The sequence below is a fragment of the Rana temporaria genome, chromosome 11, assembly GCF_905171775.1.
Source record: "Rana temporaria chromosome 11, aRanTem1.1, whole genome shotgun sequence".
Lineage (NCBI taxonomy): Eukaryota > Metazoa > Chordata > Amphibia > Anura > Ranidae > Rana > Rana temporaria.
In genome coordinates, this window is record NC_053499.1 from 142,996,894 (window position 1) to 143,018,816 (window position 21,923).

The window sequence follows — 21,923 nt, forward strand, 5'->3', positions numbered from 1 at the left end:
AAAACGTCGTTTTATGTCTTGTAAAAAACGACCAAAAAAAATTGAAGCATGCTTCAATTTTATGTGTCGTTTTTCAAAAGTGCACTTTTTACTTCACAGAAATTGACCGTGTGTAGCAAAAAACGTCGTTTTGTAAGACGTTTTTTCATCCACGCATGCCCAGAAGCTACTTCAATGGTAAAACGTGGTGGAACGTAACCTCACTTTGCAAGAACATTGTGAGAAAAACGATGGTGTGTAGGCAACTTCGTCTTTGAAAATTGAAGTTTCAAAAACGTCATTTTTTACTTCACAGAAAGTGTCGTTTTTTTTCATCACATAAAGTGATGGTGTGTATGCGGCATAACACTGAAGCCTGGTACACACGGCCTAGAATCTCATCAGGAAAAAAACAGTCGATTTTCCTGACGAGTTTCCTGGCAAGCTTTCTTGCTCGCCGTGTGTACAGACACACCATTCAAAAGAACCGCCATTTTTTTGAATGTCAAGAACGCGGTGACGTCATCGACTACGACGAGCATGCGCTCGTCACATTCGATGCCGTCGCCGCCATCTTGCTTCCCCCTACCTATGCCATGGAAGCTACCGCGCATGCGTCAAAGTCAGTTCGAGCATGCACGGGTTTCCACGGCGACAGGTAAGTATACAGACGCTCGGGTTTCTCGTCGGGAAACAGGCCGACAAGAATCCCGACGAGAAAATAGAGAGCAGGATCTCTATTTTTCTCGTCGAGATTCCCGGCAGTTTTCCCGACGAGAAACCATACACACACACGGTTTTCTCGGCAGAAAGCTCTCCCAGCAGCTTTCTTGACGAGAAAACCATGCGTGTGTACGAGGCTTCAGTCAATATTTGTGATGAGCAGTGCAGAATGTACCGCCATCTGATATCTGCGCTATAGTGGTTGCTATCACTTCCATTTTTATTCCCATACTTCCCCGTAATTCCCTGTCCATACACTTACACCTTGCTGTCTCTGTGCTATACTCAGCCAATGAGCTCTGACCAGAGACCCTGGGTCAGGAGTAGGGTAAGCAAAATTGTGAGCTTTTATTCAATACTGCATTCAATACTACAACCCATGGTTGCTTGAAAGAAAATCGCATCATCTATGACCTGCTTTAGAGCTCCACACTACACTCACTGTTAGTGGAAGAATCTTACTATTTACATACAACTATCATTACAATCCAATTGAGTCCATCCATAACTAAGATTACTTAGTTTCCATCCCAAATTTTTTTTCATTATTGTGCTCATTACACCTAAAAAAGTAAAAAAAAAAAAAAAAACATTTTTTTTTTTACTCATCTGGAAATGCCTGTTGCTATGCGGTCCCACGAAATCTGCCTTTGAAACCACCTAGGATTCTGACATCATCTCCCTCTAATGCTCCTGGGAAATGTGTGTCATAATTTCCCAGGATGCAGTGCGCTGTCCAATTATCACTACCCATCCAAGATTTCCAGGAAGTAAGTGCTTGTAGGCTTCACAATGCCCACAAGCAAAATGACAACTGTGTAGATATAGTTTTATAAACTATCTTTTTTGAATATCTATGCGGATCGGCGGCGGATTGTAAAATAGTAAGTGACCGGATTTATATTATAAAAACGCAGGATGAAAAGACATTTAAAAAATGCTAATTGTGGTTGGAACTCCGCTTTAAGACTTGACGCTGATGAAGAGGCTGTGTCTGAACTCCTGAAACATCTTGAGGTTTCCTATTCTTCTGATTATTTAATAAGATGTTGGACTTTCACCATTGGTGGCACCCTTACTGCTTCATGCATAGTTGGACATTTCTCAAGACCCCCTTTCCTGCCCTGCTCCAGTACATGTAAGCAGCCCCACCAAAGTCAGTTTGCTTAGGCCCCTTTCACACTTGCGCGACTTGTCCTGTTACTTGGGACTGCAAAGTCACATTTCAAGTTGTACCCCATGACTTCCAATGAGTACCATTCATATCTGTACGACTTCAAGTCGCAGTGACCTCAAAGTAGTCCCTGCACCACTTTGGTACGACTTTGATGCTACTTGAGGTCCATAAGATCTCATAGGCATTTCTTCGAGTCACCCCCAAGTGCCTGCAAAATCTTGGAACTTTCAGGTCGCACAAGTGTGAAAGAGGCCTACATGAGAGGGTCTTCCAAAACAGTGGATACTAACAAGGAGGAGTCTAATGCCTCTTATGCATGCCATTGTGCTACACTATTATAAGTTACATTGCTCTCCGCTATCTACCGTATGTTATGGAAAAAAGGTGGATGTGTTCTGTAGTCCTGTACTTGGGTGACAAGGTTCACAGATACAGTACAGTGAGTGAGTTTTGCCATTAGAGGACAGGAAGTGTGTTGCTGACAGGATCACCATGTAAAAATATTAAAGAAAATAAGACAAAAAAAAAATGTATACAACCAACCTCTTCTTAGGACTGTTACGCTGCAGTATAGGACATTTCTGTTGTTGGGTTTGCATATACTTTAGGTTGGATTAAGTCACCCCTCTTGGTCAAAAGTAATGTGTGCTGCACCTTCACACTGCATGAACAATGTCCTCTGTACGATAACCCCTCCAGGATGTCCCCAGAACACCCAAGGTCCACCCAGGACACCTGTGTCGTGGCCTCCAGCTGGTGTAGATTAATTGTGGGATAGTGGCGGGCACAGGCAATCTTTATCACAGCTCTACTATTAATGACAATGCACTGAGCGGTGGGCATGTACCAGGTGGCGGCCCTTTCTCTGGAGCTGTCTGGCAGACAATGGGCCCCCACCTAGACTTCTCCTCCTTTCCAAGAAAAGAGTCCCGGCGGGGGGGATGATAATGGCATTTCACATAATTTCTCCATATTGTTCTGTTCTTTATTATCTGTGCTGCCTGCTAAACTCTGGGGTACACAACACCTCTGCCAGCCAGGAGAGCCCTGCATGAGCCACATGACAAGGGGCTGGATAGGGTCATATTGGATATAAAAGTGGGGATGGTGGGGCAGAGAGAAAGGCAATACCGGGTGATGAAGGAGGATTTGATGTTTTATAGGTTATCACTGACAGGGGGTGGAATGAGATGTGGCATGTATGAGAGCCCCACTGTGCCCCTGACTCCATCATACTTGTTGTGTGTGGTGAGATATATTGTATGTATGTATATGGTGGGATCACAGAAAAGGACCAGCAATAAAAACCAAGGTAGCTTAGGGCAGTATATATATACATATAGAAAGTGCAATATATAAGTGTGTATAGATCTAGCTATAGATGTAGATATTGATCATCATTGTAATATGTTTTGATCTGATGTAATTGTTGTCCTGACAGGAGGGTGATGTCTGGCCGAATTCCTCAGTGCAGGTGACTGTTCTCTTTAAACCTCAGACAGCCAAGATCTATCAGCGTACAGTCTACTGCGACATAACAGGTAACACAGAACATTCCAACTAGCATACTGTGGGCCAGATTCTCGTAGATCAGCGTATCTTTGTGCGGGCGTAACGTATCCTATTTACGTTACACCTCCGCAACTTAGACGGGCAAGTGCTGTATTCTCAAAGCACTTGCTCCGTAAGTTGCGGCGGCGTAGCGTAAATAGGCCGGCGTAAGCCCGCCTAATTCAAATGTGGAACAGGGGGGCGTGTTTTATGTAAATAACTTGTGACCCGACGTGATTGACGTTTAGCAATATGGTTACATTTAATGAAGATACAACCTTTAGCAACTAATTGCTACACTTAGAGGTGACTCTCTTCTCTTTTATACCCTGTAAAAAAAATGCTTTGATATACAACTGCTTTGGATTACAAGCATGTTTCTGGAACAAATTATGCTCGCAAACCAAGGTTTTACAGTATTGGGTCACATGTGTTGGAACAGGGTCATCTCTGAGAATGGGGTCACTTGTGTCATTACAGGGTCCTCTGTGAGAATGGGGTCATCTATGGGAGAATGGGGTCACCATTGTCATAACTGGTTTTCCTGTGTGGGAACAGGGTCCCCTGTGAGAATGGGGTCACCAGTGTTGGAATGGGTTCATCTGTGAGAAGTCACTTGTGCGAGAATAGGGTCACAGGTGCCATAATTGAGTCCTCTGTCAGAAAGGGGGTTATCTGTAGGAGATTGGGGTTATCTTTGAGAATGGGGTCCCCAGTGTTGGGATAGAGCCATTGCTGATAATAGGGTCAGATGTGTTTATAACAGGGTCACCTGGGTGGGAATGAGGTCACCTGCATGAGAATGTGTAAAAATAGGGTCACCTGTGTCATAATTGGGTCCCCTATGAGAATGGAGTCATCTGGAGGACAATAGCACTGTGCAAATGGGGTCACCTGTGTCATAATTGGTTTACCGGTTTGAGAATGGGTCACAAGTGCTGGAATGGGGTCATCTGTGGGGGAATTGTGTCACCTGTGTCATAATGAGGTCCCCAGTGAGAATAGAGTTACCTGTGTGGCACCTTTTACACCCTTGTCCTCTCTCTGTTGTCGCAGGTCGGGAGGCTCGTCTTCCTCTACGCATTCGAGGAGAGGGTCTGGGGCCCAAACTGGTCTTCAGCTTTGACCAGCTGGACATTGGAAAGGTGTTTGTTGGCTCGTCGCATAGCTATGAGGTGAGTGGATGCCGCCCTGGTGAGCCCTGCTGGATATACAGACAGGCTATGTACAAGCCAAGTGCTAATCATTAGTTTATATATTGCTACAACCCAAATCTCATCAGGAAGTCAATTATTGATCTTTATATGGAATCTAGATAGAGATGTGGTCTGATTGATGTGCAGGTATTATCTATGTGTGCAAAGGGTTAAGACTTACCTTCTGACTAAATACATCTAATAATATAAAAGTCCAGCCAGACCGACTGAAACAATAGACTGCATGTGGAGCTACCTGAAACCTGAGGGTGCCATTGTTTGCCTTCTGAAAAGGCTAATTCCCTGGCTACCATGCAAACTCATTACTTTCAATATTGAACTGAAGCAAGCATGCAGATCAAGAGTGACTTTACTGACTTCTGAACTGCATGGTTGTTCCAGGTCACTGACTGTTCCTGTTACTGAAGTAACAAAGCCAAAGAGAGCCAAGCACTTAGCACTTTCAGCAATGGTAGCCTCTAAATTTCTTTCAGGACAGGAAGGAATTGGCTCCTAAACCTGCAGGTGTCAGTACCCACATTTCCTACTGCAGAAGTGGCGGTGTGCCAGGGCATGCACAGTGACACAATAAGAGTCTTTGGGGGTAATCCACAAAAGGGATACGTCGGCGTATCTACTGATACGCCGTAGTATCCCTGTTTCTATCTATGGAACTGATCCACAGAATCATTTTACCATAGATAGGCAGAATATCCGACATGTGTAATTGAATTACACTGTCGGATCTTAAGGATGCAATTCTAGGCCGGCCGCTAGGTGGCGAGGCCATTGCGGTCGGCCTAGAATATGCAAATGAACACTTACGGCGATCCACGAACGTTCCGACGGGCCCGTCGCGATAATTCTACGTCGTTTACGTCGAGTTACGCCGTGTAAAAATAGGGCTGAGTCCTATTTGACTAAGCCCTATTAAGTATGGCCGTCGTTCCCGCGTCGAAAATTCAAACTCTACGTCGTTTGCATAAGACGTCCGTGAATGGCGCTGGACGCCATTTACATTACCGTCTAAGCAAATGACGTCGGAGCGACGTCTGTTAGCGCAATGCACGTCGGGTAAGTTACCCGACGGAGCATGCGCAGAACGTCCGGCGCGGGAGCGCGCCTAATTTAAATGGGACTCGCCCATTTGAATTGGCCCGCCTTGCGCCGGACGGATTTAAGTTACACCGCCGCAAATTTCCAGGTAAGTGCTTTGTGGATCGGCACCTAACTTGGTAACTTTGCGGCAGTGTAACTTAAATGGAAAAAGTTACGTTGCGCTGGCTGGCTGTGGATCTGGCCCTTTGTTGCTGGGTCTGACCTCCAATGATATGATTTGATATCATTCCTTCCAATCCAGCACATCAAAGAACACTCCATACCAGCACCTCTGGTTGACGCGTTTCAACCCCTACTCATAGTCATTGTTTATTTTAGCATTGACATCTCTATCGTATGAGCTAGTGTTTTGTCTTTTGTCTCACTAGGTTGTCCTGACTAACCAGGGAGCCATTGATGGGATCTTCAGTCTTTCCACTCCCACCTCAGCTGTGGCTTCCTGCTTCACTTTTACCCCCAGTGAGGGAATCGTCCTTCCTGATGGACACCAGGCCATCAACATCTCCCTCTGCTGCAGAATCTTGGGAGAGTTTTCAGAGGAGTTCCACTTTAATGTGGACGGAGCTCCTGAGGTCATCACATTGACAGTCAGGTATGGAGACCAGACCCTATCTGCATATAGCCCAATGGCATGTAGATACTGTGTGTATATATATATATATTTATTAACTTTAGTTGTCACTTCACACTTTTATAAACATAATCCTATTTATTTTACTTGGTTTCACATTACACCGTTTTCCACATTTATTTTTTTGTCCCTGTGTAGGGGTTGTGTTATTGGACCCACATTCCACTTCAGTGTCCCGGGCTTGCACTTTGGGGATGTGTCGTTTGGTGAGTATTTTCTTTGTGTCTGTCTGAATACACAAGGACATGGCCGCTTTCCCAATACATCTACAGTCACTGGCCCAGATTCACAGAGAGCAAGGCGCACATTACGCCGCCGTAGAGTAACCAATGTACGCTACGCCAACGCAGCGCAGAGAGGCAAGCATTGAATTCAGCAAGCCAGTGCCCCCAACGCTGCGCCAGCGTAGCGTGGGATTTAAAGGCGTACGCCGGCGTAGGTGGAAGTGGGCGTGACCCATGCAAATGAGGCGTGACCCCATGCAAATGATGGGCCGAGCGCCAGACAGATACGTATCACGAACTGCGAATTCGCCGTGGCGTGGACGCATCCCTCTGCGCTTGCGCACAACCAAGTCGGAACCACTGCCTAAACTATGCCGGATCACTGTGTACGGCGTGAACGTAACCTACGCCCAGCCAGACAAGCGTCCAACGTAAGATACGCCGCCTTGTGTTCCCTGGTGCAGACCTTTGCATGTCTGCTGCTGGGTTGCATCTCCTTTATGGGGCATAACTTTACGCCGGACGTACAACTTACGCGCACCTCGCGTAGCATGCGCTGGGCAAACGCAGGTTCGTGAATCGCTGTATTTGCCTCATTTGCATGTTTATATTGCTAATCAATGGGAGCGGCACTATGCGCCAAGCCTAAATGTGCGCCCACCCTACGCTGGCGTAAGCAAGTTACGTCAGCAGGGTGAAGCCTGTTTTTAGGCGCATATCTGTTCGTGGGTCTGGCGCACAGAAAAGACGGCGCACATTTGCACTTAAGTCGGCGGAACTTGTTATACGTCGGCGTAAGTGCTTTGTGAATCTGGGCCATTGTCTTTAACGTATGTGCTATGTATAATTCAGTCTGTAAGGACAATTCTTGTTTTACAGAACATTCCATTGAATGGTATTCTGTGTAACTTCACATTAGTATTTTTTATTTATTGTTGAATCCGAATATATATAGGTAGTTTGTGTCTGCACACCATTTGACACTATTACATGTCCTACAGGCTTTTCCCACACTCTCACCTGCTCCCTGAATAACACCTCTCTGGTTCCCATGAGCTTCAGTCTTCGTGTCCCAGGAGATGGTAGAGGAGAGTCAAGCGTCACATGCCGCAATTTTGTGCTGGAAGAGAAGACACCGTCCTGGAAAATTCAACACAAAGGAGGTTCCAGACCTCAGGAATTCTCAATCAGCCCTTCTAGAGGCACCATCCGATCCCAGGGCCTTCTAGACATAGAGGTATGGTGCACCACCTTCTTCTTCCTTTTGGAAAGTGAAAAAACTGTACCTAGAGATTCAGTGCTTTCTCTCCTTCCTCCTCTGGAGGGTGACTGAGCCACAAATAGAGGTATGCTGCCTCCTATTGGTCCTCCTCTAAGACCCCTTTCACACTGAGGTGCTTTGCAGATGCTATAATGCTAATAACCTGGAAAGTGCCCTGAAAGAGCCGCTCCTCACACTCCAGTGTGAAAGCCCTCCAGTGCGCTGGCAGAACGCAAAAAAAAGTCCTGCTAGCAGCATCTTTGGAGCGGTGAAGGAGCGGGGTGTATACCACTCCTCCTGCCCATTGAAATCAATGAACAGTGCGGCCGTAGCACCGGCAGGTGCGGGTGGTTTTAACCCTTTTACCCTTTTTCGGCCACTAGTGGGGGTTAAAAGGGCCCCGCTAGTGGCCGATTACCCCCGCAAAAACGACGGTAAAGCGCCGCTAAAATTAGCAGCGCTTTACCGCTGAAGCCCCCACCGCCCCAGTGTGAAAGCAGCCTAAAGGGTGACTGAGCTAGGTATAGAGGTACACTGCCTTTCTCTATCCTCCTCTGGAGGGTGACTGAGCCACAAATAGAGGTATGCTGCCTCCTCTTCAACCTCCTTTGAAGGATGACTGAGCTAGGTATAGAGGTACACTGCCTCTTCTCCTTCCTCCTCTGGAGGGTGAATGAGCCACAAATGATGGTATGCTGCTTTCTCTCCTTCCTCCTCTGGAGCGTAATTGAGCTAGGTATAGAGGTACACTGCCTCCTCTCTGTCCTCTTCTGGAGGTTGACTGAGCCAGATATAGAAGTATGCTGCCTCCTCTCTTTCCTCTGGAAAGAGATTAAGTCGGACACAGAGGTACGCTGCCTCCTCTCCAGAGTGAATGATCCACATATAGAGGTACTGTATGCTTTCTCCTCCAGAGGTTGTCTGAGCCAGATATAAAAGTATGCTGCCTCTTCTTCTTCCTCATCTGGAGGATGACTGAGCCAGATATAAAGGTATGCTGCCTCATATACTTCCTCTTCCAGAGGGTGATTAATTAGCATATACTGTAGATGTACACTGCCTATTCTCTTTCCTCCTCTGAAGGATGATTGAGCCAGCTATAGACATATGATACCTCCTCTAATTTTTCCTCTTGAGGTTGGTTGATCCAGATATAGAGCTACACTGCCTCCTCTTCTTCCTCTTCCAATGGTTGATTTATTACGATATAGAGAAACATTGCCTCCTTATCTTCCTACTCTGGGGGTTGATTGAGCCAGACATAGAGGTACGCTGCCACCTCTTCCTCCTCTTTTGAAGGGTGACTGAGCAGGACATAGAGGTATGCTGCCTCATCTTCTTTCTCTTCCAGAGGGTGATTGATCTGGATGTATAGGTACACTCCCTTATCTTCTTTCTCCTCTGGCGGTGGTTTATCTGGATGTAGAGGTACACTGCCTCCTCTTACTCCTCTGGATGGTGATTGAGCCGGTTATAGAAAAACACTGTCTCCTCTTCTTCATTTTTGGATGGCAATTGAGCCCTACATAGAAGTACGCTGCCTCCTCTTCTTCATACTCTGGAAGGTAATTGAGTCAGACATAAAGGAACTCTGCCTCCTGTTCTTCCCCTTTGGAGAATGGTTGAGCTGGGAGTACCGTATTTATCGGGGTATAGCGCGCTCCCGCGTATAGCGCGCACCCCTAAAGTTGCCCGAAATTCCTTTTGGTGTCTTGCGCGGCATCCATCGGCGGCCTCGTCGGGTTCCGGCGTCCGTCTGCGGCTTCGGGCATCCTCCTCGTCGGGTCCGGCGTCCTTCTGCGGCGTCCTCGCGTCCTCCCCGCTCGTTTCCCGCGCTGAGTTTGAATACTGCGCCGACATATACAGAGCGCAGTACACTCGTTTATGGTCGGGCAGGCTCGGCTACTCTCGCGCTGACGTCCTGTACGTCCAGGACGTCAGCGCGAGAGGAGCCGAGACTGGCCGACTATACACAAGTGTACTGCGCTCAGTATATGTCGGCGCAGTATTCAAGCTCGGCGCGGGAAAGCAGGTATCGGCGTATATCGCGCACACACGATTTTCTGGGGAAAAAAGTGCGCGGTATACGCGATAAATACGGTAGATGGCTTGAAAGAGAACACGATGGTGCTGTGTGATGAATGGACTCCCCTGGCTGAATCTCTGAGCCATAAATATGCAGACATATGGTGACGAGAATTGAATCTCCACGGCGGGCCCGTCAGTAACTTTGTTCCAAAGAGTAATGATTCTGTTCTCCATTTCCTGCACTCTGTTACCAGATCCCTGAGCTTATTGAACTAGGTAGACAGTTACATGTAAAGTGCATTAACCCCGAGCAACAAATCAGAAATCATTTCTCATTGCTCTGACTGAACCAGACTAATAAAAGGAAAAATCTGATTCGTTGTTTGCACTGTATGTCCCTCATAAATAAACTGATTGCTATAGACGATTTACTAGCGCAGTCATTTGTTTCATGATCACAACAAACAATATAAACAGCTGTTTTTATTAAACAGGTTGTAAAAAAAAACGAGAAATAAAAACCTGTAAGACAGAGGCATAATGAGCTAGTATGCATTGTAAACTAGATAATTTTGAAATACTTACCTTAGAACGAAGCCATCTAGCAGCGACCACACACCGCTGAGACGGCAGACATCTTCCCGGTGTTTCTTCCAAGTTTTCGCGGACTCCAGTGCTGTGAGTGGCCAGAGCCGTGATGGCGTAACTACCGCGCATACACTGTTGGTCATAGCACAGGGCTCTGAAGAAACGGCACAGGCGACCATTCCTTCAGAGCGCATGCATCGATGACGTCATTGGCAGTGTATACATTAAATATCTCCTAAACTGTGAAAGTTTAGGAGATATTTACAGTATCTATAGGTAAGCCTTATTATAGGTTGTATTGTACCTACAAACAAACCAGGGGAGTTTACTTCCTCTTTAAACTCACATATCAAACCTGAAATGTAATCCTTGACATAAATAATGTACACTTACTGTACATCACATGTGTCAAACATAAGTCCTGCAGCACCCACCTAGTCTCTGCCTCTACCTAGTCTCAGCAGTCAGCAGCAGAGAGGACAGTAGAGATGGGCACAGGCATGTACAGGATTCCAGTCCCAACCCACCTGCCTGATCCTGCCAGGAAGCCAAAATGAATCAGACATTGAGACATTTCCCGATCTGTGCAGCTGCACACCGGGAAATGCCTCATTGCCTGTGATTAGCGGTTTGCAGTGTCAGCTTCCTGGTGGGATCAGGCAGGTGTGTTGGAACTAGGACCCCCAACATGCCTGAGCCCATCTCTAGAGGACAGAACTCCTCTGCCAAGTCCCACGCTTCTCTGTGCACCTGGGGAGAGGCCCGTTTCTGCCCCCCAGAAAAGCAGTCAGCAGCAGAGAGGAGGACAGAACTCCTGCTGAAGATCCTGCGCCTCTCTGTGCAGCTGTTGCACCCCCTTGTCTCCGCCTCCCCTGGGCTCAGGATTTAGCAGACTCCTTTAGCTGATTCCATCCCTCTTCCGGTCCTCCTTCAGACCCTGCACTTTCACTTCAGTTTCTTCCTGACAGCAGCACAAGGTAAGGGGTGTACTGTAATATAAAGGAGGGTGGGGGGACTCTTGACTTCTGCTGTTGGGGGAGCACTTGACATCTGATATAAGGGGGGGTGGGGTGCTCCAGAAATATAGTCCTACAGATACAACCGGACCTTTGAGGACAACCATAAAGCTGATGTGGCCTGAGATTAACCACTTGGTGTCCGCGCTATAGCCGAATGACGGCTACAGCGCGGACCTGAATTGCCGGGAGGCCATCAATAGACGTCTTCCCCATTGCACGCTCCCTGCGCGCCCCCTGTGATCACTGAGTCGCTGAGACTCGGGTGATCACAGATCCGAGTAAGGGGTCGGTCCCGGCCCCTTACCACGTGATCAGCTGTCAGCCAATGATGTAAACAGAAGCTCGGTAATCGTTTTTTTTCTCCTCACGTTGACAGCTTGAGGAAAAAAAAAAAAGCAGAGCCTTGGCTTTTGTGTAAGGGACATCGGTCCCGAGTGGAAGAGGCTCATTCGCCTCATCAGTGCCCACCAGTACCGCCTGCCAGTGTCCCCTGCCAGTGCCCACCAGTGCAAAACAGTGCCACCTATCAATGCCTACGAGTGCCACCTATCAATGCCCACCAGTGGTACCAATCAGTGCCTCATCAGTGCCACCTAGCAGTGCTGCCTATTAGTCTCACCTACCAGTGCTGATCAGTGCCCATCATTGCCAGTTTGCCACCCATCAGTGCCCACTACTGCCACCTATCAGTGCCAATTATCACTGCCAATTTTATTCAGTGTTTTTTATTTTTTTTTAACAAAAAATTAAAACCGCAGAGGTGATCAAATATCACCAAAATAAAGCTCTATTTGTGGGGAAAAAAATTATAAGAATGTCATTTGGGTACAGTGTTGTATGACCGCGCAATTGTCATTCAAAGAGTGAGAGCGCTGAAAGCTGAAAATTGGTCTGGGCAGGAGGGGGGTTTAAGTGCCCAGTAAGCAAGTGGTTAAATTGAGTTTGACACGCCTACTGTACATGATCAGGTATAGCTGTAGTGCACAGGTGATCCTACTGCTTGAGATCACTATACTGCTGATAACCTAGTATACTGGGAACACCAACTGCTGAGCATTGTAAGACTCCAGGCAAAACATTCCAGACTCCTTCCACTGGGAGGGTGGTGGTGTCTTTCAGACAGAGGGAGTTGGAGAAACTGCGGTAAATTGCAGCGGAATTGATAAAGATTCAGTTTAGGATTAAGTCAGTGAACCTTCTGAGCTTAGCAGCCCAGTTCTTGTTGTGACTTGCTGTCCGGAGTTACTCTTTAAAGTGGATGTACACCCCCAATTTTTTTTTTTTTTTTGATGTCACAATGTAGAGTATAAGATTTCCTTTCATCTGTGCCCAGTCTTGCCACACAGAGTTAATCCAGCTCTGAGCAATCCTCTTTTATTTTTTAGTGAAATACAACAGACTTCCAGATAAAAACCAGAAGTCCTTGCTTCTGAAAAAAAGGGCACAGTTCACATCCCCTCCCCTGTGTTTTGATTAAATGTTTTCAAAATATGGGGTGAGTCACAGTTCAGTGCCATGAGAAAATGCAACAGCCATCAGAATATACATAGAGCTGGAGGGAAGAGGGGAGGGTGATGTGAATCGAGCACTTTTTACAGAAGCTGTGCGTGTCTGCAAGCTAGTGCACGAGATATGTAAATAACCTGTCACTCAAGCAAGGACTTTGGTTTTTATCTGGAAGTCTGTTTTATTTCCCAGAACAATAGAACAATAAAAAGAGGATTGCTCAGAGCTGGATTAACTCTGTGTGGCAAAACTGGGCACAGATGATAGGAAATCTTATACTCTACATTGTGACATAAAAAAAATGGTTTACATCCACTTTAATATAAAATAATGTCCCCATTTACTCGTTTGCGTCTGTTAGGGGCTCAGGATGGCCGCGTTGGTGGAAAGGGGTTGCTGACAGGGAAAGCTTAAACTCCTCTGATAAGCCGGCTGTGTCATCAGTCCATGACTTATTTACCAGCGTACCCTTTTCAATAATAAATGTGTGCAAAGTGTCTTTACAAGATGTGCCGTGTTCCCGGGGATGTGAGGAGGCAGTGTGGGGGGGGGGGGGGGTGATAGACAGGCCGTGTGTCTCCTGTGCTGGAAAACTGGCAGCCGCTGTGAATGTGTTTCCTGAGGCTGCCGCCTCCTGTCCTGCACATAATCCGCACAGACAGATGTGCGTCTCCCCTACCTGTACCTCTCCCCGGCTATCATTACTGCCATTATATGCCATTTCAGTCACTCCAAGCCCCTGGCTATGTTGGCCGCTATTGATTCAGGTGACCCTGCATGTGGAGGATAAACATGGCAAGTGTGGAGGCCCCTGGCCAGCTGATGAATTAATCATGGAGTCGTGTACAGGGCTCCCTGTGCTGTCAGCAGTTCCCACTCAGGAAAACTCACTGTCAGGACTTCAAGTTTTTCTGCACATCTTCAAAGATTGTTCATGTCACGAACATTCCTGAACCGCGGCCTGCGGATTGGAAGTGTCTGCTAGGAAAACTGTTAGCCAGATTCAAGTAGAGTTACGCCGGCGTATCAGTAGATACGCCGTCGTAACTCTGAATCTGCGCCGTCGTATATTTAAGTGTATTCTCAAATTGAGATACACCTAAATCTAGCTAAGATACGACCGCCGGCGCCGTTGTATCTTAGCTGTCTATTTACGCCGTCCGATAGGGGCGTGTACGCTGATTTACGCCTTGAGGCCCAGATTCTCAACCGAGATACAACAGCGTATCTCCAGATACGCCGTCGTATCTCTGCGTTGAGCCGTCGTATCTATGCGACTGATTCTTAGAATCAGTTAGGCCCCATACACACAAGAGGATTTATCCGCGGATACGGTCCAGCGGACCGTATCCGCGGATAAATCCTCTCGAGGATTTGCGCGGATTTCCATCCGATGGAGTGTACTCACCATCGAATCGAAATCCGCGCCGAAATCCTCTGGCGATGACGTGTCGCGCCGTCGCCGCGATGATGACGCGGCGACGTGCGCGACGCAGTCATATAAGGAATTCCACGCATGCGTCGAATCATTACGACGCATGCGGGGGATCCCCTCGGACGAATCGATCCGGTGAGTCTGTACAGACCAGCGGATCGATCCGTGGGATCCGATTCCAGCGGATAGATTTGTTGGCATGTCAACAAATTTTTATCTGCTGGAATTGGGAAATATCCGCAGATAAAGATCCGCTGGAGCATACACACCAGGGAATCCATCCGCTGAAAACGATCCGCTGAGATTTTTCAGCGGATGGATCCTCTCGTGTGTATGGGGCCTAACGCATAGATATCCATTAGATCCAACAGGCGTAAGTCTCTTACGCCGTCGGATCTAAACTGCATTTTTTTTTACCGCTAGGTGTCGCTTCTGTCGAATTCCGCGTCGAGTATGCAAATTAGCTAGATACGCGAATTCCCGAACGTACGCGCGGCCAACGCAGTAAAGTTACGACGTTTCCGTTAGGCTTTTCCCGGCGTATAGTTGCCCCTGCTATATGAGGCGCAGCCAATGTTAAGTATGGCCGTCGTTCCCGCGTCGAAATTTGAAAAAGTTACGTCGTTTGCGTAACTCGTCCGTGAATGGGGCTGGACTTAATTTACGTCCACGTCAAAACCAATACGTCCTTGCGGCGTATTAGGAGCAATGCACACTGGGAGATTTCCACGGACGGCGCATGCGCCGTTCGTGAAAAAACGTCAATCACGTCGGGTCACAGTAGATTAACATAAAACACGCCCCCCCCCCTTCCACATTTGAATTAGGCGGGCTTACACCGGCCGATTTACGCTACGCCGCCGCAACTTACGGAGCAAGTGCTTTGAGAATACAGCACTTGCCTGTGTAAGTTGCGGCGGCGTAACGTAAATCAGATACGTTACGCCGCCGCTAAGATACGCCATTCTACGAGAATCTGGCCCAGAATGCGTAAATTAGCGGGATACGCCTATTCGCGAACGTACGCTTGCCCGTCGCAGTAAAGATTTCAGGCCTAAAGATATTCCACCAAAAAGATGGCGCAGCCAATGTTAAGTATGGACGTCGGAACCGCGTTGAATTTTTTAATTTTTACGTTGTTTGCGTAAGTCTTTCGTGAATGGGGCTGGGCGTAATTTACGTTCACGTCAAAACCAATTAGTCTTTGCGGCGTAATTTGGAGCATGCGCACTGGGATACGTCCACGGACGGCGCATCCGCCTTTCGTTCAAAACGTCGTTTACGTGGGGTCATGCTTTATTTACATAAAACACGCCCACCTCTTCACAATTTGAATTAGGCGCGCTTACGCCGGCAGATTTACGCTACGCCGCCGCAACTTATGGAGCAAGTGCTTTGTGAATACTGCACTTGCACGTCTAAGTTGCGGAGGCGTAGCGTAAATAGGATACGCTACGCCCGCATAAACCTACGTCTCCCTACCTGAATCTAGCCCTGTGTGTTTATTGTAGAAGTCCCATTCGTATTTGTAGGGTGGATACTGATCGGATTCAACCTCTTTTGTGTGCATCTTATGTAGCGGATCACTGACCTATTTTTCTTTTTTATTTCTTTATTGTGTTTTGGCTTCTTGCCGACAGAATGACATTGAATAATGAAATATATAGTGTGCTATAACAATAGAAAGCAACAATTAGAGTCATCAGCACAGTACTACATGAATGGAGAGAGCAGAACGTAGGCTAGCGTAATTGCTCCAGCTATTCTAGCTATTAGGCAAACTACATGCCCCTGAATAACCTCACAGCCAGTGAGTAACAGCAACCGCTGGTACTGTACTTGTAGTCAGGGCCGTCTTAAAAGCGGAGGTCCACTCAAAAAGTGAACCTCCGCTTTTCGGAACCCTCCGGTGTCGCATTTGGCTCCTTTCAGGGGGGAGAGTCACACCCCCCCCCTTCCGTTTTCTGGGAAACACACAGGTCCCAGAAGACAACGGGGACCAGTGAGGACGCGCATGCGCAGTAGGGAACCGGGAAGTGATGCCACAACGCTTTACTTTCTGATTCCATCACCGAGGATGGTGGCGGGGGCAATTGCTCGGCTTCGGCTGCCAACATTGCGGGCACCCTGGACAGGTAAGTGTCCATTTATTAAAAGTCAGCAGCTGCAGTATTTGTAGCTGCTGGCTTTTAATAAAAAAAAATTTAGGCGGACCACTTTAATGTTGATTGGACCCTGGGCAAACATTTTCTTGGGGGCCCCCCATGCAATTTTGCTCTCCACCTGCTCTGAGGCATACAATACATATCAGCTAAACCTAAAATCAGTTTACTGTATCAGATCAGGCAGTGATTGTGATTGGTTGCCAGAGGTTACAGCATATCATTACCACTTACTGACTGGATGCTAGAGGTTACAGCACACATTACCGTTCACTGATTAGTTGCTAAAGGTTACAGCACATGGTTTCTTCTTGTTGATTGGTTGCTAGAGATTACTGTACAGTAATACTGCTCACTGATTGGTGCTAGAGGTTACAGCACATAATTTCTTCACTGCAGAGGGGCATGATATATATATATATGAATACCGCCTTTATTTACATATGAATGCTGCAGCCCTTAGATATTTACATATGAATGACGTCCCTATTTACATATGAATGCTCTTGTTATTTACATATGAATGATGGTTATTTACATGTAAACACAGGGGGCCAGATCCAGAAAGCTTCTACGCCGGCGTATCTCCAGTTACGCCGCCGTAATTTCAAATGTGTGCCGTTGCATCTTTACGCCGATTCACAAAGCAAGATACGTCCAAAAACATGGCTTCAGCCGTCCGACGTAACTTGCCTACGCCGGCGTATCGTGGGCGCATAGTTACGCTGGACACATTCGGCGATCCCACATTCGGCGTTAACGTACTTGCACCCGGCGTATTAATATACGCTGTTTACGTAAGGCGTACGACTGGCGTAACTCTACCCCTCATAAAGCAGGGGTAAGTCATGTTAAGGTATGGACGTCGGAACGAGCGTCGAAATTTACGTTGTTTACGTCGTTTACGTAAGTCGTACGTTAATAGGGCTGTGCGTAAGTTACGCTTACGTCGTAGGCATTGCGCCGACGTATCTTAGGGAGTATATGCAACGTGATTCTGAGCATGCATGCGCATGCCCAGTTCGACTGGCCATTAATATACATGGGGTCACGCTTAATTTAAATAGATGATGCCCACCTGCTTCCTACTTTGAATTAGGCGGGCTTACGCCGGCCAATTTACGCTACGCCGCCGCAACTTACGGAGCAAGTGCTTTGTGAATACTGCACTTGCCTCTCTAAGTTGCGGCGGCGTAGCGTAAATAAGATACGCTACGCCCGCACAAAGATGCGCCTAGGTACGTGAATCTGGCCCAGGGTCTGCAAGTTAGTCATCTGTGCACAACAATAGGGCAGAGCTGGGCAGCATTAGTAGCAGCACTTTACACTGAGATATCGGGAGCCAGCACAGGACTAATGCCGCGTACACACAACCGTTTTTTAAACTGGGATAGTTGGCAAGTATGAGGCAGCTGCTTAGGGCCCAGGGCAGCTTTTCCTTTTGCCCTGCTTTAAAGACGGCCCTGTACAGCACAGTAACTTCCACTCAAAGCCTGATGTCAGATTTCATATGATTAAAATTGCTGGGAGAAAAAAAACAATTTAGTGAAATTAAAGTACAAGGTGTGATCTGGAGAACATTATATCCGTGTGGACTTATTGTTTAGGGTAGTAAATACAGATGATTTGCCCGATGTGCCATCTGTCTTCTACTTTTCCCTCTTTCTTGTGTCCAGGTCACATTCTGCGCCAACCAGGTGAAGAGATATGAGCTGGCATTGGTGGTGGATATAGACGGTATAGGAGAGGAGGTCTTGGCTTTGCCGATCACTGCCAGGTAAATCACACATTGCCGTATTTCATGCTGGTATATAGGGGCGGACTGACCATTGGGACTTTTGGGCACTGCCCGAGGGCCCAATGCCACTTGGGGGCCCCATCAGGGTTGCCAGGCTCAATAAAACCAGGGACAGTATGTAAAAATCTGTGTTTTCTTAAACCGACATGCTTTTGATGTGAAAATCCTGAGATTTTAGCTGCCATGCCTCTGCACTGCCTCCTGGCGTGGTGGCCATCTGTAAGCCCAGGGGGACCATAATCTTCTATTGCCCGGGGGCCCCATGGGTTGTCAATCCATCCCTGCTGGTATATTTGCTCCAGACTTTGCACTTGGTACCATTGTGTTTGTTGTATACAGGTGTGTGGTGCCACCTCTGTTTGTGGATAACCCCTCCGTGAAATTCAACCGCTGTTTCCTGAAGTACCCGTATGAGAAGGCAGTGACCATCACCAATCCCAGCAATCTCCAGGGATGCTATGTTGTTGTGTCACAGGTGGGTTGTCATATGTTTTCTGAAGGATCTGCTAGCTGACCTTCAATGATTGTGTGTAATGTGTGATGGAATCTGAGAAGGTTCATGTGTTCTGTTCTCATTCAACACAGGATCCGGCATGCCTCTCCAGTATCCACTTTTACAGTCCTATTCCCCGTGGTATCATTGAGCCTCACAGCAGCGTGGACGTCCCCATCGTGGTGACAGCCCAGCGAACCGGCGAGCACAGCACCACAGCTGAGATTGCAGTGTTTGGTGGCAGCGAGGCTCCTCTGGTAATAATGGCAACTTTCTCCATCAGCTCGGCAGCACTGTGTACCTGACTCCCCTTCCCCCTTCCAGGACTGTCTGAATAGAAAACTGTAATGCCGCGTACACTCCATAATTTTTCAGCATGAAAGAAAACTTCATTTTTCAGCATGTCTAAAAAAAAACGTTTTCCCAACTTCATCATTAAAACGATGTTGCCTACACACCATCGTTTTTTGCTCTCAAGTGCCGGGTAGACGTCCTGTTGTTTACATTCCCTGTGCGCGCCGCTGGGGGCGCACAGCGGGGAAACACTGTGCCCGGCGCATCGCTGGGGAGCCGATGCGCGTGCCTGGCGGCCGCCATGTCCGCCAAGTACCCGCGATCGGCGGTGACAGCAGGGACGTGGAGCTCTGTGTGTAAACACAGAGCTCCACGTCCTGTCAGGGAGAGAGGAGACCGATGCGGTGTCCCTTGTACATAGGGACATAGATCGGTCACCTCCCCCAGTCAGTCCCCTCCACACACAGTTAGAACACACCCAGGGAATACATTTACCCCCTTCCTCACCCCCTCGTGTTAACCCCTTCCCTGCCAGTCACATTTATACAGTAATTAGTGCATTTTTATAGCACTGATCGCTGTATAAATGTGAATGGTCCCAAAATTGTGTCAAAAGTGTCCGATACGTCCGCCGCAATATCGCAGGCCTGACAAAAAATAAATAAAAAATCGCAGATCACCGCCATTACTAGTAAAAAATAATAATAAAAAAAAAATCATAAATCTATCCCCTATTTTGTAGGCGCTATAACTTTTGCGCAAACCAATCAATAAACGCTTATTGCGATTTTTTAACAAAAATATGTAGAAGAATATGTATCAGCCTAAACCGAGGGAAATTTTTATTTAAAAAAAAAAAAAAATGGGATATTATTATAACAAAAAGTAAAAAATATTGGGCTAGATTCAGATCTTCAGATCCGTGTAACCTATATGATTTACGTTACGCCGCCGCAAGTTTTTGAGGCAAGTGCTTTATTCAGAAAGCACTTGCCTGTAAACTTGCGGCGGCGTATCGTAAATATCGACAGCAAATGTCCAATGGAGCCTACACAAGCTCCCATCGAACATTTGTTGTCGGAAATTCCGATCGTGTGTACGCGGCATCAGTGTTACTTAACATTAAAATTATGATTGGCTGCTTTTTTTTTTGTAACTCCCTTTTTAACCAAAGAAAGTTACACGTGACAGTCAAAGACACCAGAGTTTACAGTATTTCATTTAGTAACATTTAGGCCCCTTTCACACTGACACGTTTTTCAGGCGGTTCAGTGCTAAAAATAGTGCTGCTATACCGCCTGAAAAAATCGTGCCCTGCAGTCTTCAATGTGAAAGCCTGAAAGCTTTCACACTGAAGCGTTGCGCTAGCAGGAGCGCTCCAAAAGTCCTGCTAGCCGCATCTTTGGAGCGGTATAGGAGCGGGGTGTTTACCGCTCTTATACCGCTCCTTCCCATTGAAATCAATGGGAAACCGCGGTAATACCGCCGGCAATGCGCCTCCACAGAGGCGCATTGCCGGTGGTATTAACCCTTTTTTGGCCGCTAGCGGGGGTTAAAACCGCACCGCTAGTGGCCAAATATCGCGGCAAATATGACGGTATAGCGGCGCTAAAAATCGCGCCTCTATACCGTCACCGCACCTCCACTGCCCCGTGTCAAAGGGGCCTTATGATTTGTGGTAGGTGCACCATGCGCTCGCTGGGGCTCTGTATAAAAGTGCTCATTGGAGGAGTATATTATTCTTACAGGAGGTCCTTCTGCTGTGTACCGGAGAGGGGCCCGTGGTCCACGTGCATCCTAGTGAGCTAAACTTTGGCAACATCCCGGCTCTGACTGATGTCTCCAGGACCATCCATCTGAATAATCAATCACTGATTCCTGCCCCCTTCCAGGTCACAATGGTAAGTACCAGGGCTGTCTTAATTCCTGGGCATACTTGGGCACTTCCAGGGGCGGACTGACCATTTGAGCACTCGGGCACTGCCTGAGGGCCCCATGCCACTAGGGGGCCCCATCAGGGTTGACAGCCTCAGTAAAACCAGGGACAGTATGTGAAAATCTGTGTTTTTTTTTTTTTTAAATCCCAAGATTATAGCTGCCTCTCCAGTACTCTTTCAGTGTGTGTATGTGTATTCTGTGTGTATGTATACTGTGTGTGTATATTGTGTGTCTGTGTGTGTATACTGTATGTGTGTGTATACTGTGTGGCCCCATAATCTATTGCCTGGGGGCCCCATAATCTCATATTGCTCGGGGGGGCTTCATAATCTCCTATTGCCCGGGGGCCCCATAATCTTTTATTGCCCGGGGGCCCCATAATCTTCTATTGCCCAGGGGCCCCAGCCCCAGGTGCATGGGGGCACCATGATAGTCTTGCATTACATCATATTTGCCAACTGTCCCACATGTGCTAGGATAGTCATGCATTTTACTAAGTTTTCCCAGAATGATGGCCTTGTCCTGAGCGGCATTCCCAAAACTTGTACTTTACCCTCCTGATGCCCTTCTGCCTCCCCCCATGCTCTTTGTGTTGGTTTAGTCTTTGATTTATTGCACGTTTTCTTATTGTCTAAAATAAATTTTATTGAAAGTACTAATATACTGTATTTATCGGCGTATACCGCGCACTTTTTTGCCCTTAAAATCAGGGCAAAATCGTGGGTGCGCGATATACGCCGATACTCGCTTCCCGCGCTGTGTTTGAATCCGCCACCGACATATACCGAGCGCAGTACACTC

The 21,923-nt window shown here is 47.3% G+C and overlaps 1 protein-coding gene across 1 annotated transcript in view; it reads left to right on the plus strand.

Moving 5' to 3' along the window:
• The window catches only part of HYDIN (HYDIN axonemal central pair apparatus protein), a 159,070-nt gene that overhangs the window by 39,931 nt on the left and 97,216 nt on the right, over positions 1 to 21,923 (plus strand). Inside the window, exons 10-18 of the mRNA XM_040329299.1 lie at positions 3,321 to 3,420; positions 4,487 to 4,605; positions 6,114 to 6,337; positions 6,515 to 6,582; positions 7,602 to 7,837; positions 18,276 to 18,376; positions 18,737 to 18,872; positions 18,983 to 19,147; positions 20,933 to 21,085. Of these exons, the coding sequence (XP_040185233.1) occupies positions 3,321 to 3,420; positions 4,487 to 4,605; positions 6,114 to 6,337; positions 6,515 to 6,582; positions 7,602 to 7,837; positions 18,276 to 18,376; positions 18,737 to 18,872; positions 18,983 to 19,147; positions 20,933 to 21,085 (1,302 nt within the window). The remainder of the gene's footprint in view (positions 1 to 3,320; positions 3,421 to 4,486; positions 4,606 to 6,113; positions 6,338 to 6,514; positions 6,583 to 7,601; positions 7,838 to 18,275; positions 18,377 to 18,736; positions 18,873 to 18,982; positions 19,148 to 20,932; positions 21,086 to 21,923) is intronic.